At 36.9% G+C, this 18,788-nt stretch overlaps 1 protein-coding gene across 2 annotated transcripts in view; it reads left to right on the top strand.

The window, feature by feature from the left end:
- Positions 1-18,788, top strand: part of FIG4 (FIG4 phosphoinositide 5-phosphatase) — a 135,531-nt gene that overhangs the window by 77,850 nt on the left and 38,893 nt on the right. For both annotated transcript variants that reach the window (XM_033234864.1, XM_033234863.1), the window contains exons 16-20: positions 3,643-3,781; positions 11,349-11,407; positions 12,671-12,818; positions 15,855-15,938; positions 17,626-17,821. In XM_033234864.1, coding sequence (XP_033090755.1) covers positions 3,643-3,781; positions 11,349-11,407; positions 12,671-12,818; positions 15,855-15,938; positions 17,626-17,821 — 626 coding nt within the window. The remainder of the gene's footprint in view (positions 1-3,642; positions 3,782-11,348; positions 11,408-12,670; positions 12,819-15,854; positions 15,939-17,625; positions 17,822-18,788) is intronic.

Below are 18,788 nucleotides of genomic sequence, written 5' to 3' on the forward strand. Positions count from 1 at the left end.
TCATTCTCATTGTTGGCAGAATTCCATGCAGCTATTGGACCGATGTCCCATGTCCTTGCTGGCAGTTGGCTGAGGGTCACTCTCAGTTCCTAGAGGCTATTGCGTTTCTTGGCTTGTGGCCTGCTCTATTTTAAAGCGTACCACAGTGCACCAAATACATCTTGTGCTTCAAATCTCTTCCTTCCCCTCCTGCCTTCCTCTTCAGCCTCTAAAGGATTAATGTGATTACAGTGGACTCAACCAGATGAGTTAGAATTTTTCTATCTTGCAGTTGATGATGAGTAACCTTAATTACATCTGCAGAGTCCTTTTTGCCATGTAGTAGAAAATATTCATGGTATGATACTAGGGAGCAAAGGTCTTAGGGACCAGATTTCTGAGACAGAAACTCTTTTTTTTTTTCTTTTTTTTTTTTTAGACGGAGTCTCGCTCTGTCCCCCAGGCTGGAGTGCAGTGGCGCGATCTTGGCTCACTGCAAGCTCCGCCTCCCGGGATCATGCCATTCTCCTGCCTCAGCCTCCTGAGTAGCTGGGACCACACCCATCTAATATTTATTTATTTATTTATTTATTTATTTATATTTTTTTGTAGAGACAGGGTCTCCCTATGTTGCCCAGGCTGGTTCCTACCTCCTGGGCTCAAGTGAGCCTCCCTCTTTCCAGCCTTCCAAGTAGCTGGGACTATAGGCGTGTGCCACCATGCCCAGCTCACATTTTTTAGTTATTTTTATAGAGACGGAGTCGCCCTGTGTTCCCCAGGCTGGTCTCAATCTTGTGATCTCAAGCGATCTGCCTGCCTCAGCCTCCCAAAGTGCTGGGATTACAGGCATGAGCCTCCATGCCTGGCCATTTTTTTTCAAACACTAAAGTAATATATGTTAATTATACAAAGTACAGAATGGCTCACAAATAAATCATATGATCCCCACCTTCCAGAGATAGCCACTTGTATATTTTGGAGAACATGATCCTTCTGGTTTTACTATACCTGTAATTTATAACCTGCTTTTACTCCTTTGGATAATATAGCGAATCTTTATAACCTTATTCTTCTATAACATGATTTTTAGTAGCCTTATGGTAGTCTATCTTTGAGAAGCATCATAATTTAGGTATTTGCTTTGTACATTTAGAGTCGTTCTAAACAAACATGTTTGAACATACACCTTTTTCATATTTTGATCTTATGAAAAATTCAGAAGCAAATTTATTAGGTCAGAGGGTAAAAATAATTTTTAGGGCTTAAAATATCTATTTATATATTATATAGATACATATTTGCCAAATTGCCTTTCAGAAAGGATGTAACAGTTAATGTTCCCCTTGGCAGAGTATGGGAGTGCCTATTTTGAAATGTATTTGACAACTTAACAGGCGGAAAATGATATGTTGTTCTAATTTGCATTATTTGATAACTAGCGAAGTTGGGTTTTTATATATGCATTGGCTGTTTCTGTTTCTTTTGAAATGTGTGTACCTGTTTTTCTATTTGGGGTTAATTTGTGTCTCTCCTACATTTAGTTGGTATTTATTTCAATGTCTGATGTGAGGTAGAGATCTGACATCATTGTCCCTTCCCCCTCCACCCCAATACTATTGTACTGTTTATTGAATAATACTTCCTTTCATTGCTGATTTCAGAGGCCACCATATCATAAACTTAATATTAGAATACGAGCTATTTCAGTTCAAAAGTGACTTTTTCTCTAATTAAAAAGAATTGTTTTTTTTTAAACCTGATCTATTTAAATATAGTGAGTAGTAAAATTGGCTAATGTTTAACCTGTCTGAATCGTATTTGAATGGCACATATTCTTTTTTCCCTTAAAGCACAATTAAACATAAAAGTGGCTAATCATTTTGCCCTCTTGTTATCCACAACCACAGAGAGCCTGCCAGTTTTAAACCCTTGTTCATATCCAGAGTACCACCATCTTCCTGGAGGTAATTGTTTTATTTGCAATCAGAAGTAGCCAGGAGAAGATCCTCGGGCTCGTTAGGGCTCGCCTTATATCTCAAGCTTAATAAGTGACGATAAACATCATACATGTATTTTAAGTTGCAGCAGCAGTACCTCTAAGAAGTCTTCTTTATGATCCTTTGAAAGAATATTCTTTTTTTGGCTATGTTTCTCACATCTTGCATTTTACCATACTTGCTGAAAATTAAAGGTAACTGCTGTTAAAGGATGAAAGAAACTCCTAGAAAACGTGGCTGAAAAGTGGAAAGCTTCTCTAGATTATATTAAGATATTTTGAGGTACTACATGGAATGAACTATTAAGTGTTATTAAGGCTATTTAAGAAGCATAAAGAATGTAATTGCCATAAGAGCAACATGTTTACTTTTGTGTTATGTAAAGAGGGTACAAATTGGGGCAGTAATGTATGCATTATTTAATGCTTGATGTTTTCTCTCAACAAGTACAAAGAAAGTCCCCAAATGTGCTCAGCATATAAACATGTCCCTTTTTATATATTACTTTTAGCCCAAAAGGTAAATGCTGTTTTAATGGAATGCTTCCTGTCTAATATATGAAATACATGTTTGATGTACTGTATTTCATATTTCAGTCTTTTAGTTTTGCCGTAATGATCAAATAACCCAATGAGAACAATGTCGCTAATTTCAGGTGTATCTTGTTCACTATAACTGTTGGAAGAAAATTGATTTTATAATAATATTACCTTGCTCCAAATGCAGTCATTTCTACTGCGCTTTTTAGTTCTATGCTCATTTTTGGAAAGAGGTTATTATTTATATTGTGGATGTCTGCCACAAACTTGAATATACAGGACTTTGAGACAAGAATGGAAAGAAGGAAATAAGGAGAAAGAATGAAGGACACTAGGGAGGAGAATGTAGGGTGGGAAGGGTGGTTCATGAGACCACTTCAGTGCATATTATCATTTTTACCAAAAGATAATTAGGAAAAGGAAGAGGAAGTAAAACATACATATCGTCAGTTTTGTTAGTTCATAGTATAGTTTAAAAGATAATTTTGAAATGCTTGAATAGTTACAATGAGGCTGTTATCATGTGCCTTCTCTGCCTTCATTTTCAACCACAAAAGAGAATGGGCCAGGCTCACAGCTGACAGGGACAAAATATGTTGTAAACATTGTCTCTGTTAAAGAAAGGGAGAGTATATTTTCAAGGATTAAAAGTGGAGACAATGCAACTGACTTGTTCAAGGTTGTACAACAGGATATGGATATAAATTGGGTCATTTTATTTGTCTCTGAAGTCTCTGCTTGTCTTTGCAATAAAGTGAAGATACATTTACTTCAGGTAAAATAACAAATGGTGAGGATATATTTTCATTTTAAAAATAAAACTGCTATCTAAGGTATTTACTCTCTGAGTTCTTAAAGATGTTTAAGTGTCTCCAAATTCAACAAGCAGTTTATGTTTGCTATCATCTGTGTATTTTATAAGAGGTATGGAACAAAGAGGAAACATTTTGAAGCAAGATTTTAATTCTGCGCCAAATCTTGATAATTTATGTGTGTGTGTATGAAGTACTTGTATTTGTATGTATTTGAAATAAATACTACTTTTGTACCACTATCCTCCTAAGAAAATATTCTCGAGTTATATACATCAGTAATTGATTTTCTGAAATATATATTTTGCTTTTTAGATGCTGATAGACAAGATTCCATTAATCTCTTCCTGGGAGTTTTCCATCCCACTGAAGGGAAACCTCATCTCTGGGAACTCCCAACAGATTTTTATTTGCATCACAAAAATACCATGAGACTTTTGCCAACAAGAAGAAGGTATTTTTCTTCCTAGTCTGTAATATAAAATCCCATTTGGTGTTATTTGGAATATGAGATACTTTTCATCTTGAGAAATCATAGGCTAAAGTAGTCAGTTTTATTTTATTTAAAAAATTTTTTCAATTTTTTTGTGGGTATGAAGTAGGTGTATATATTTATGGGGTACATGAGATGTTTTGATATAGGCATGCAATGGGAAGGAAGCACATCATGGAGAATGGGGTATCCATCCTCCCATGCATAAAGCAGTCAGTTTGGCCACATGCTTGCCATGAGTTCAGTACTATTGATGTCCTGAAGTAGGTTGGGGAAAATGTGGTGAGCAATTGTTGTTTTGCGTTTTCTCTAAGATATGAAGTTTCAGACCTTCATTGTTGAACAGAAGTTGTAGCTCCACTAAAGCAAACCAACAGTATCATCTTTGAGTGTTTCCTACAAACTTGAAACTCTCAAGGACTCTAAGATGCAGAGTCAGTCTTAAATTTTTCAAGTGTGACAGCTAAGCAGCTTGTACCTTGTAATTCCAATATTCTCTCCTCCAGGAAACAACCAGTCTCAGTGACACTGGGAAGACAGGAAGCTAGAGCAGTGCTACTAGCTAGTATCAGATAACCACTTTCATGTCCCCACCACTCACATGCTTGAGTCACTTGCCAGTACAGGTTATTTTGAGTACAGTTAAATTGGTAATAATATTCTCAGAAGAAACAAACAGTTTACCTGAAGCCCTGAAGCAGTTTAGTGTGACACTCTGTGGTGTGAGCCTCAGGATCAGGTAGAGTTGAGTTGGAATCTCTGTAGTTCTGTGACCTGGGTCAAGTAATTTAAACTCTCTAAGCCTTATTTTCCTTATCTGAAAATGTAAATGCCTGGACACACCTCACGGAGTCATTGCAAGGATTTAATGAGGAGGCTCTTTAGTGTTTTTTAACTGAGGAGTCATGTACTATAATAATATAATCAATTTTGCCACATAAATAAAATATTTTACATACCATACATGAGGTTAGAGCCTAGTCCATTGCACTCAAAGGCCTCTAATGTCAAGTTCTCCCGTCATGCTTTTCTCTTACAACATCAATTTGATAGAGCCGTAATTTTGTGCAAAGATACCTACAAGGCCAGGCGCGGTGGCTCACGCCTGTAATCCCAGCATTTTGGAAGACCAAGGCGGGAGGATTACCTGAGGTCAGGAGTTTGAGACCAGCCTGGTCAACGTGGTGAAACTCCGTCTCTGCTAAAAAAAAAAAAATACAAAAAATAGCTGGGCATGGTGGTACTTGCCTGTAATCCCAGCTACTCGGGAGGCTGAGGCAGGAGAATCGCTTCAGCCAAGGAGGCAGAGGTTGTAGTGAGCCGAGATCATGCCACTGCACTCCGACCTGAGCAACAAGAGCAAAATTCTGTCTCCAAAAAAAAAAGATACCTTCCAAACACTATAGGAGTCATTGCCAGTCTGTGCTAATTGTGTGTATGGGACTGTGAACAACGGACAAAGGTGCAAGTACAGCTCTTGCAGTTGTTATTAAGTTCTGTGTTGCTTCAGGAATATTTAAAATATTAGGAAGGTCTCAGAGTTTATATGTTTCCCAAATTTATACTTATCAATGCATATTATTGGAATAACCAACTTAATACTTGAGCTTACTCTCCCTATAAATGGAGCACTGCTAATTTTTACATTAAATTTATTATTAATAAAATATTATTTACATGAATTTTTGCTGACAAAAAATTTGGAACTGTTTATTTGTTGAGAGATGGGTATAAATACCTATATTTGTATTTACTGATGACAGTTAACTATAGGTAAATATGGTTGATTTTCTGAATTGTTGTATTACCTGTAAGTATTGAAGATATTTAGATACAGCTTGGGAACAGCCATAACTCAGTTTTCCACTGCAGAAATTAGCTGTGTATTAAAAGCATAATTTAAACCCCTTGCTCACCTTGAGTTATATAACGAAGGCAGGTGGTTTTGGAATTTATGTGTTGGAATAAAAGGAAGCTGGTGTTACATCCCCATTTTCTAAAAAAGGAAATTGAGGTGCAGAGATAATGTCTTGGCTAAGATTATTCAGTTAGATGATTCAGTGAGAATCAGCTCTAAGCCTACCACTGAAAATAAAATTGTTATCAAAGTAGATAATATGGCTTACTAAGTTGATTTAGATCTCCTTTTTCTGTTTGTTTGTTTGTTTGTTTTTTCCTCTAGAATGTCAAAATTCTGAAAACTGTTTTTTGGTGTCGGGGAAGAGGATATTGGTACTGCGCATAAACAGTTTTTTAAAAAACTTTCTAGTGTCACCCACCTGTACAGGTTATTTTGCTGACAGTTAAAGCAGCATTACAATTCTCAAAAGGAATGAACAGTTTACCCAGAGGCAGTAACAGGACAAGAGCATGGAGCTCAGGCTCAGGTAGAGCTGAGTTGGAATTTCTGCAAGTGTGTGGCCTGTGACCCATTAACCTCTCAACCTCATTTTCTCACCTGTAAAATGGAGTTGACTATACATACCTCGCAGAGTCATTGAGGCTTAAATGGAAAAATATATGGAAAGTACTTAATACTAGGTCTGACACAGAATAAACCCAGTACTGAAGTAGCCAGACTCTGGAAAGCCTGCCTTCAGTTAATACCTGGGTGACCTTGGGCAAGTCACTTAACTGGTCTCATTCTGTTTCCACATCATTAAAATAGAGGCAATAATAGTACCTAACTTACAGCTTTCTCAGAGAATCAGATGAGATCATATAAATGGTTAGCACCTAGCAAATACGATAGGTGTTAGTATTGTTACCGTCTTTTGTTTGTTTTTGAGTCAGAGTCTGGCTCTGTCACCCAGGCTGGAGTGCAGTGGCGGGATCTTGATCTCGGCTGGCTGCAGCCTCTGCCTCCCAGGGCTCACGCCATCTTCTCCCCTTAGCCTTCCAAGTAGCTAGGACCACAGGTGGACACCACCACACCCAACTGATTTTTGTATTTTTGGTAGAGACTGGGTTTTGCCATGTTGCCCAGGCTGGCCTCCAACTCCTGGGCTCAAGCAGTCTGCCCATTTTGGCTCCCAAATTGCTGGGATTACAGGTGGGAGCCACTGCACGTGACCTGTTACTATTCTTTAAGGAGATAACATTCCCTAGTTTTTAACATCTATTAAAGATCATACGGGATGCTCATAAAGTCTGGAAACTTAGATAATGTGACTTATTAATGTAATATTAATTAAGACTTTATTATTCATGGGTGTTTTGAAATTTGTGGCATGTTGTATTTTATATCGTGTTTACCAATGATACGGGAATGGTATAGATAATGGCATGGCATATCTATGCCATGAAATAATATTTTTCTTGCACAATAAGAGAAGAGGGAATAATAAACCTAACCCTACCTAGAGTTCATTGGAACACGGTCCTCTTGAGATAAGTACTTCAATGACACAAAATCTCACATTTATTGATCTGCCTAAAACCGCTAATTGAAGCTTTGTTCTGAATTTGATTAATATGGCATACAATCATTTAAGATTCCATCTAATGACCTGGTGTTTAGAATGTCACCAAGATGCTTTTAGGTATTAAGCGTTAATTATTTCATTGACTCCTAGAGTTGGGAGATTTATTGGCTTGCCCCCTGTCTGATATGTGAGTTCCCTTTCTGTTTCCCTAGGGAGAAGTAATCTGGCCTGTGCTTGACAAGCTCTTGTTTGTCAATTGTTGAAGAGGCAGTTGTTTTGGAACAGTTCGCTTACACAATTCTTCCTCACGTCGTGCTGAGATCTGCTCCTCTGTAATCTTACCTATTAATCCTAAAGACCTTAAAAACAGGTTTCCTCATCCACTTGATAATCTTTTAAATATTTGAAGATGAGTTCATATACTTTCAAAATCTCTTCTTCTACTGGTTAAATAGCTCTGGTTTCTTCAGCTGTTCCTTGTATGCTGTGGTTTCAAGTCCCTCCAGCATTCAGAACATCACTCTCCTCTGTGTATATTCCAGTTAAGGTCAATGTTCTTCTTAAACTGTGGCCCCCAGATCTGGGTCCAATAATGGTCAGCGTTTGGTCTGATTTATGCTAGCTGTTGTGAGACCTCTGGGACCATCACTCCCCTTGTCCTAGATGCTGTGTTTTCATTGATAAGCATAAGGTCACACCAGCCATCCTCAGCGTTGCCGTCACAGTGTGCACTCTCTGAGCTTCCTGTCTGTTAGAACTCCTAAGTCTTTTTTAACATGCCATTGCCGCTCTGCCACATCGGTACCATTCTTGTCATGTTCATATATGCTTTGCCTCCTTCCAAAAAAAATTAAAATGTGTATCCTTTAATGAATACTTCTAGCTTTATAGTTTCTTCAGATTTAATCAGCTGATCATCTTGATCCTAATGCAAGTACTTGATGAAAAATGTCTATAGTAGGGTAAAGGGCAGAACCCATTGATTTCTACCCACAGACAACTCCTTCCACATAACATTGTTTAGTCCCTTTGGTTGTAATCATTTAAACAGCTGTAGGTTCGCTTAACTATACTCTTGCCCTGCCCATATTTCTCTGTCTTGTTCACAAATATTGATTGCTTTGCTGACATTCATGAATGTTTCAGAGGGCTCCCAAGTTAGCTAGGGAAATTAAAGACAGTCTTTAAAAATTTTCCCTAACCTTCCTATGGAACCGAGAACTCTTAATACTAGGAACTGGAAAAGGAAAGAGAATCTGACTTACTGGCTTTTTTGTATGCAAAGAAGGAAGCGACACTCACTTGGAATCTCCTGTTTTCTGATCCCTGGTCCCAAAGCAGGTTTCTGATCCACTGCATTGTTCTTCCTCTGGATAAATGTACCTGGTAGTAGAGGTGGTAAAGATTCCCCTATCTTGGGCTTAGTCGTCTTAGATGCTCTAATCCTCCATCCATTTTAGCTTATCTTCCCCAAGGCAGATATTTCTTTGCTTCTGAGACTCACCCAAAAGACTTGGAATCTTTTAAAAGTGTTGTTAAATTGCTACGTATTGCTAAGGGAAATACAATTTAGTAATATTTTTTAAAAGTTTATGGCCTGGTCTTAAATCATGAATCCATGATTATCTTTTCATTCTTGCTCACCACAAGAATTCTGAGTTAGAACACATTTTTTGTAATGTCTACTTCTTCTTCCTAAGCAAGCTGATTGGAAGCAACATCCTTTAGGGAATTCCTCATGTACTGATAACTTCTCTACTTTCCTCCCCTGCCAGGGTTAGATCATCACAGAATTAGATTTACTCAGATGCATGCATACACACATGCATACACCCCTCTTAAACAATTAGTCTGTGTCTTTTTCATTCCCCTGATCTGACAGTCTGATTTTCCTATCAGGAAAGGAAATGATATTAGCTTGGTGTGGCTTGTTTTTGTGAATATATGTGAATTCAGAGAATGCATTGGCCATCTTTTTAAGTCACTAACAACACGTCTCTGTCTCATATTTGATTCTGTTATGTTGCTGAGATCAACATCACTTACATCACTTGTTGATGTCTGGTTTTTGGAATCTGTCACCCTCTCACTGTTGAGCATCAAGACTCCTGTTATCCTCAGCAAACTAATGCAGGAACAGAAAACCAAATGCTGCATGTTCTCACTTAGAAGTGGGAGCTGAATGATGAGAACACATGAGAACACGTGGACACATGGTGGGAGAGAACAACACACACCGGAGCCTGTGGTGGTGAAGGTGGGAGGGAGAGCATCAGTATGAATAGCTAATGGATACTGGGCTTAATACCTAGGTGATGGGATGATCTGTGCAGCAAACCACCATGGCACACGTTTACCTATGTAACAAACCTGCACATTCTGCACATGTACCCCAGAACTTAAAGTTGAAAAAAATAAATAAATAAATTCTGGTAAATGTAAAAATTAAACACTGCATTTGCCCATTTCCAGTATCAGCTCCATGTTTCACTGTTCCTTAAAGATTATTGATCTCAGCTACACCAGGACACTGGCCTGCTTGTAGAGATGCTTCTGTCTTCTGGGTTGTACAGAGTTCCGTCTTATCTTGTGTTTTTTCTTTCAGGTGCGAAACTTGTTGTGGCTAGGGAGGATCGAAACAGTACTGGAATTAAGTAGCTCTGCTTTCTCTGTCATTATTTTCAGCTTGGCACTTTCAACACATAGAGCAGTGTCTGACACATAGCAGGTGCTTAATAAATGTGGAATGACTGAGTGAATTCTTCACAAGCAGCAGCCTTATCCTTGCTCTGTTCTTTTTATATTCAAAACCTTGTTATTGAAAAGGGGTTGGAGGGTCTGCCCCTTTGGTTTTGCTCAGGAGTTTGTCATAGATGCGGAATCTCAAGCCCCACCTACTGAATCATCTGCCTTTTAACAAGATCCCAAAATGATTGACATGCACATTGAATTTTGAGTAGCACTGCTGTAAAGCGTAACTTCGGTCTAAAACAAAACTTTAAGAACCTTTCCTGTCAGAACAGTGATTGGCCCCACACAATTCATTAGGCTTCATATTCCTTCTTTCATCATTAGTGGTTGTGTATTCTGCTTGCCATCTCTAGGAGAGTTCCCTATGTTGCCAATTTCATTTGGATACTTTCCCGTTGCTTCATAATCAGGATTATTCAAGATTGTAATTTCAGCTTTATATTTTTAGAAAGCCTTTCATTTATATTAAATTCTCTTTTTAGCAATTTTTGGCTATAGGCTCTTTTTTTAATCTTTAGAAATCTGATTTTTAAAAATTCTTGATATACTGTTCTTCTCCTTCCTAGCTCTCATGAGCTTTGACATAATATCACTTTTCCTCTAAATATTCATTTCATTAGAATTTGATTGAGAATTAAATTAGGTGTTCAGAGAGAAGGCCACTTAGGATTCTTTCAGATTCTTTGCTTATAGCAGACGAGCCTTCTAGCAGAAACCCAGACAGTTGACATTCTTTACTCTTACTCTGACTAGCTTCTGTAATCAAGTAGCACATATTTACAGTTAAAGAATAACAGGATCTATACTGCTTTCTAAGGGAACTTGTTCGTTAGGACTGTCCAATTCATTCCTTCATGATTTTGCTTAACTGTTTTAACTATACACACAGATGTATACATATACAGCGGAGTAGATTCTATCAGATAACTGCACGCGAGGGAATCCTGGTTGTAGGACTTGGGTTAAGGTCCCACTTCTCACCTGTGGCAGAGTAAGTCACTGTAGGCACAGTCCCTGGGAGAAGTTAACAGCAGTTCATAGAGTCAGCTTATTACATTCTAATCCTTTTTAGCTAAAAGTAACATCAGAGCATCTTGACTCTCAGGTGGATTCGTGGCATTTTTGTAGATCTGCAACATAGTTGAAGGAAGAAAGCAATTGGGAAGGGAATTACCATGTTGAAGACCTACTGTGTCAAAAGCTTTGCAAACAAGTTTTAAAAAGATAAAAATTAACTTTGAAGTAGGAAGAAACATGTTACTATAGACCGTATAAATTCTTTTTTTCAAGTAAATTGTAGAAAACCAACATTTACATTTGGTTCATCTTTTTTTTTTATTTTTATTTTATAGTTATACTTACTGGTGGACACCAGAGGTGATAAAACATTTACCATTACCCTATGATGAAGGTAGGTAACTGTTTGTGTTTTAGTTTTTACAGTAACATATTTTGGAATTGTACCTTAATGAACTTGAAGCACTAAATCCTTTGCACATAGTATTTTATTAGAAACAAATGAATGGCTATTCAGTATTATGTTGCTGCTTTAATAGATAGGATATTATAACACCTCTTAGCTTCTTAAAGGGCAGGAATTATATTATACTTCTTTTTATCTATGTAGGCCAATACCTTGTATTGTGTCTTACTATTATGTATGTCTCTCATATTTAGTCAATAAAATATATCAGCTCATAACTTTAAACTAGTACAGCTTATATTTCTGCATATTTTGGGGGAATGCAGAGGAAGTGAGGACCCATTCACAAAGAGAACTTAAAACTTTTTTCCTGTGCTAAGCAGTGAAAAAAGGTACAGATGCGTGTATAAAAGTACATTTTAGTCACATTTAAATTAAATTTCATTAATTTGTCAGAGGGGCAGGAAACTTTCTATATTAAAGGAATACCCTCAAGTGTATAATACATTAGAATGTTGTTGCCAAATTTAAATAATTGCCCAATTTTAAATAAAGCTTAATTCTGGCCCTGTTGCTAACTCCCCTGACCTTGAGCAAGCTCATTTTCCATTTGGTAAAGGGTTCCTAGCAAGATCTCCTGCGAATCTGGAACGCTCCAGTTGAGAACTCCATCTAGTCATGGCTCAGCATCCCAACTTTGGGTGGGGAAGGCCATAAAGTAAGATTACAAAGTATTTTTGGTTTTTATTAAGTTATAAATTCATTTTGGAAGGTATTTGTAACTTGAAATTCTGGGCAAAATCATTACTCATATTGCTAAGAAGGTTTAGTTGTTCTGGGAGAATGGAAAGGGTTTTAACTATCTAACACTGGCTATTAACAGAATTTGAAATATAAAGGGAAACTTAGGGAAAAGCTGTACAATTTTTAGCTAAAACATAAAGGGCATTTATTTAAGAGTAAAAAGGAATTTAAAGAGCCTCCTCTAAATAACTCCCTGCTCCAACTGGACTTCCTGAGGCCCTCCTGGCTCCTTAGAGCTTGTTGAACTCAGCTTTGCATTGTATTTTCTGTGTCTATCTCATCTTCTTTCTAACTGTGTAAGTGTTGGAGGCAGGAGCTTACCCTTGGTCAAGGCTGTGTCCCCCACAGAACTTACCACAGTGCTGTCTGTGAACACAGTTGATATTATGGAAATGTTTACTTGATGTAATCTCAGACTTTTAGAGTAACATGCACTATCTCTCTTAGTTATCTGTGCTGTGAACCTAAAGAAGTTGATAGTGAAGAAATTCCACAAATATGAAGAAGAGATTGATATCCACAATGAGTTCTTTCGGCCATATGAGTTGAGCAGCTTTGATGATACCTTTTGCTTGGCTATGACAAGCTCAGCACGGTATGTTGTGTATACTCTGATACCATAAGTATTTGAGAACTATAATTTTCCTAGTTTGTATATATATATATGTGTCTTTACCAGAAATCCATTCTGTAGGCCTTCTGTCAGGTGGGTAGTCAGCCTTTGTTTGAATACCTCCTGTGATGGGGAGCCCACTACTTCAAGAGGCATCCCCTTCTATTTTTCTATTGACAGTTGGAGTTGATTTCTCCCCTTTGATAGGTTGAAATCTGCCTCCTATTGGTCCTAGTTTGCCATTTGGAATAAACTCAGTTTTTTCATTGAACACAGAAATTGAGAGTTGACGTAAGTTAGTGGGAAAAGCATCATCTTTGGTACTAGAGAGGCTAGGATGTGAATCTTGGTGCAGCCACTTCCTGTGAGACGTTGGGAAAATTATCCAACTTACCTGAGCATTATTTTCTTAATCTGTCTTCCTCTGTCTCCGTTTGTCCTGCACACACATTCACCTTTGTAGTGCCTGGTACAGGCAGGTGATTAATAAATAGTAGCTATTGTTATTACTGTTTTTATTAGTTACAGGACAAATCTAGTTCCTCTTTTGCCTCAAGATATTTGAGGAAGCCATATTCATTTTTTTTCAGGGTAAATATCCTTCATTTTTTCTTCCGTAACTTATATGGGATGGTTTCCATTCTCTCTCCATACTAGTCTCTCACCTTCAGACACATTTCATTTTCTGTATCTCTTTTAGAATTTGATGTAACCCTTTAGGAAAAATGCTGGGACCAGAATAAGAAAATTGAGCAAAGAAAATTACTTATTATATTTTATACTAAAATTTAATTTTTTATATTTTACGTTTTCTTCAGATGTGGTATTTATATGCTTATACTTTATGTGGTACATGTGGAAACGTATTCTGTGATTTTGTTTCCTAGAAATCACTCTACATTTTGCTTCAGTTTCAGGTAGTGAGGAACAGTTTGAAATTCTTACTTGCTTGATTTTTCGATTAAACGTGTTAGGGTTTAGCGGTTTTGACCATAAGACCTTTGTCATTTCTAGGAGTTTTCAACTCAGCAAAAGGTAAGTGACATTATGTATATGTGTTTATATACATATAAACCCTCACTTCACATCTTTGATAACTTCTTGGAAACTGACTTTAAATGAAATGATGTTGAAAAAAAACGACATTATTTAAGGACCTGCTGTACATTGTTTCATTTGAAGTCACAGTTTCCACGAACCTATCAATGACATTAAGTGAGGACTTACTGTAGTTAATTGTGTTTGTGGTAGCTACTTTCTATAAAGCCACTGCAAACACTGAATTAGTAAATACTGAACCATTGCTTCTAAGGGAAATACAGGATTAGGTTCCTAAGAGCCTCTGGTCACATCATATTTGTCAGCCAATCAATGCATAACCTAGTTTTGTGTGTGTTTTTGTTTAAAGACAGAAACGTAGTTAATATACAATCAGTCCCTGCCTTACAATGATTCAACTTACAATTTTTCAGCTTTATGATGATGCAAAAGTCACATGCATTAGGTAGAAACTGTACTTCAAATTTTGAATTTTGATTCAAAAATCTTTATAATAACTTTACTATAAAACAGGCTTTGTGTTAGATGACTTTGCACAACCATAAGCTAATGTAAATGTTCTGAGCACTTTTAAGGTAGGCTACACAAAGCTATTACGTACAGTAGGTTAGGTGTACTAGATACATATTCAAGTTACTATGGGTTTGTCAGGATGTAACCCCCATTCAAAATTGGGGACCATCTGTATATTGTTGATTTATTAACATAGCACGGCCAACAGCACTATAGCTCATGCCTGAATGAAGCTTATTTAACACACATGTTTTCTCTGTCAGGTGCATCAAAGCTTTCTTGTGCTTAGAACCACTAAACAGCTTCAGCACTATATGTGGGGACCATCTTAAATAGCAAGATCACCAAAAAAGGCACCAAACATGTGAAAAACATGGTATTAAATAGACTGTGAAAAAGACATTTATTTATGATACGAGAGCAGAAATTAAGAAGCAGAGTACCCCTTGTTCAGCCTCAGCTGAGAACATAAGCATTGGGGGATTCAAAGTTTTCACCATTCTGTACATGCACATGTCTGCAGTGACTGTGAAAGTACCATGAGGATTGATTTGGGGGTTACAAATACATGTTAGTGAGTAAGCAATCTCACAAACATGGAATCTGCAAATGAAAAGGATCAATTGTGTATGTTCAAAAAGAAATTAAGCCAGTTACATCTTTGAAACGTGTTCAAAATGTTACAATAGCTATTTTAGGCCAGGTTCAAGATTCCTTTCTTTTCCTTCAAATAATGTGATATTCAGTCACACACTTGGAGCAGTGTCCTTGCCAGAAGCCAGGAGTCTCATCCAGCATAAATCCTGGAACTGTTGCCTTTTTGGCATCTACTGTGGAATCTGGTCTGGCTTCAGCAGTAATGGTGAGGTGGCCCTTGCATAATGTGGAAGCTTTAGCTTACCTCAGTAAGTGGTAAATTAAAAGAGTTTCTATTTAAAGTGTTCTGGCAGTGTTTTAATGAATTAACTTCAGCCTAATGAGGTAGATGTTGATATTTCAATTCATACCACTGTGTTTTTGATCATTATGTCTACCTCCTTAGGTGGTGTAGCTTAAAAATGTTATCTGAACAGTTTAGTGTTTTGTCATTGGCCTTTAGGAATTTAAATTTTACCTGAGAACTAATCATGATACATAACCAGATTGACCAGATAGTATACATCTTAGCAGAAGTTCAGATGTCAACACTGTTATAGTAGATGATATTTAAATTCAAAACTACTGGGCCTTGTGATCATAGAGAATTCACAATTAAGACTGATAACATTGAAATTACCTAGTGCAGTTAGTTCATGGTTTTATGTCCCTGAGCAGTTGGCTCAGAATATATAATATGTAACTCCTAGAATTAAGAAGGCATATTATAAGAATGTGAACTGAGATGGAAGCCAATATCATCTGGATGGACAGTAATTCATATGTAATTGTGTTTTCACCTTTCTTTAGTGACTTTATGCCTAAGACTGTTGGAATTGATCCAAGTCCATTTACTGTGCGTAAACCAGATGAAACTGGAAAATCAGTATTGGGGTAAGATTTGTGTATAGAATGAAACTTTAAAGATTTGTGTAAAAGAAAAGTACTTGCAGTATGATTTCCACCAAAAACTAATAACTTTAGGTCATATATAGTTTATTAATAGCACTGGGATCGCTAAGGTGTTCAATACTGAAGGAATTTATGGGCGTTTCAGTGATCAGTGCATTTTATTGTTTAAATTGGGAATATAACAGATGGCATAAAGGCAGGTGACAGATAATATGTCTTATAAATAACTCAGCATTCTCTGTTTCCCAACATGAAATAGTTAAGTAAAACTTTATATTTATTGTATTTATTTTGTTGGCATCCACAGTAACATAAAAGCAAATATACCCTGATACAGAACTTAATAGATTTTTCTGTTTATTATTATAACATTATTTTGGGGGAGACGATTATTTTATTCAGTCCAGTAAAGAAGACACTGTGCTTGCATCTTCATGCTTAAGAGACTGGAGTAAAATGTGTTGTTTCCTGGCATGAGAGCCTCTTTCCCCTTCACTGACCTGCCTAGTCTCAGTGACAGATTTCTTCTAGACACTGGCCACATACCCCATTCAGGCTGCAGATGCAGAATCCTAATTGTATGGGATCTTAATTGTATTCTAGCTATGTGTGATTTATCCATTGGGACATATATTGATATTTTCCAGAGACACTATTTCTGTGACTTTTATATGTAGCCTTTAAATAGCTCATGTTAAGTCCTGATCAGATGCTATGAGGAATTGAAAAGAAGGAAGGTCTTCAGGAGTTTGGAATTCAGGGAATTCCCGGGACAAATGAGTAAACGACCAGCTGTGTTAGTGTGTAGCACAGAAACGTTACCAACTTGAATTTTTACTTGCAAAAGGTCAGAGTCTGCTTGTTTTCTGCAGTATCTAACCCATGGTCACATAAAACTGCATTTTCCTTTCCTAGAACATTTCAAAATATTATGGCATTTTTAGCTCCTTATAGAGAATTTTTTAAAGAGTGAAATATTAAACATTTTTCATAAAGCAAAAAGTATTACTATAAATTGTCTTCTGAATTTAAAAAACAGAATTCTTACTACTCTTCAAATTTGGCACTAAAATGAAAGCAAATACTTTTATAAGTGTAGGGTTTTCCCCCTTCTATTCCCTACTATTAAAGGGAATGTTCAGCAAATACACTTGTTTACTAATAACACAATAAAATTTAAAATGTTATTTATGTCCATCAGTTGTTCATTATTTGGATACACTATGATTGATAAAAAATTATAGGAGGGAGGGAAATATACATGGGTTTGGCTACCCACTTTTTCTTGGAGCTTTTATGAGTTATAGCTAATTTTAATAATATCCCAAACATACAGTCTTCTATAATTGTACCATAAGTTTTGAGAATAATGATATCAGTTACCAAAGGAAGGCAAGGTGACTAAGTGGTGAGAAGATTTTTTTCACACTCTACAAGTAATTTTCATTTATCTTTTGATTTTATAACAGGGCTTATATTCATATAAGGTCAGTACATGGACATGGAGAAATATGAACCTTTTCCCTGTTGCACAACCTGAATCCAGAAACTAGTGTCGCAGTCATTTTCTTATGCTTCACTAGGCCTAAGTCTTTGGGACAGAGTGATAGACAGTAGGTGTTGAGGGTTAGTTTAAAGATGCTTCACATCCATATTATTCTTTTAAAAGAAACAAAAGCAATAGAGAAGAAGCTGTATTACAGCGGAAAACGGCAGCCAGCGCCCCGCCACCCCCCAGCGAGGAGGCTGTGTCCAGCAGCTCTGAGGATGACTCTGGGACTGATCGGGAAGAGGAGGGCTCTGTGTCTCAGCGCTCCACTCCCGTGAAGATGACCGACGCAGGAGACAGTGCCAAAGTGACCGAGGTGCGGGGGAGGGAAGCTTGTGGGATCCAGCCTGAGGCCCTGGAAAATGATCTTTACAACTCCGTTTTCAGTTAAAAGGCTGAGAGCAAGAAAATGTCACATTATCTCACTGTTGTGTTTGAGGCACTGCATAGGATGAATACATTTAGCATAGGCATGATTTTATTTCATTTCAAAATAAAATTGGTATTTTTGCTTGCATGTGTAATGGTGAATTTCTTATCCTTTCAGAATTTTCAAGTGAATACTGGCCCTCTTTGATCAGCCCATACACTTGAGGTCCATTTATTCTCTTACTGGGCACATCGCTGGATCACAGGATTTAGACATACCTTCACAATCTTTGAATGGCCCCAATGGGAAATTCATCCTGTTCAATTCAATATTACTGATAGATTGGGGGAAACAAATAGAAATAAGCAACAAAGGACCAACTCTAGCTTTGGAGAAATTTGATTTCTAGAAATATCCAAAACTAATTTAGAAATAGATAAGGCAGATAAAAACGTGTTAATACAAGAGCTGAATCCATATTCCAGGAGTTGGCAAACTATGATGTATTGGCCAAATCCAGCCTGATGCCTTTTTTTGTAAATAAAATTACACTGGAATCCAGCCATGCCTGTTTGTTTACTTATTGTATGTGACTACTTTTGCACTATAACAGCAGAACTGAGTATTTGCAACAGAGACAGCATAACGCAAAAAAGTTTAAAATATTTGCTATCTGGCCTTTTACAGGATTAGGTTGCCAACTCCTGCATTATACAAAAACAGCTAGTAATTATTTAACAGCTTTTTAAAATCCTAGAACTATTTTTAGCAGAAATGGAAATCAAATTTTTTAAAAACCATTAACTAAGAAGTTTAATGAACAGGTTAAAGAAACATTGTGATTGCTTTTGTGGAAAAATTCACAGTTTCATTTTCTTTTGGAAATTGTTGATATGCTAGATGTCTAAAAATT

Source organism: Trachypithecus francoisi, unplaced genomic scaffold (genome assembly GCF_009764315.1).
Source record: "Trachypithecus francoisi isolate TF-2019V2 unplaced genomic scaffold, Tfra_2.0 Lachesis_group15, whole genome shotgun sequence".
In the NCBI taxonomy this organism is placed as follows: Eukaryota; Metazoa; Chordata; class Mammalia; order Primates; family Cercopithecidae; genus Trachypithecus; species Trachypithecus francoisi.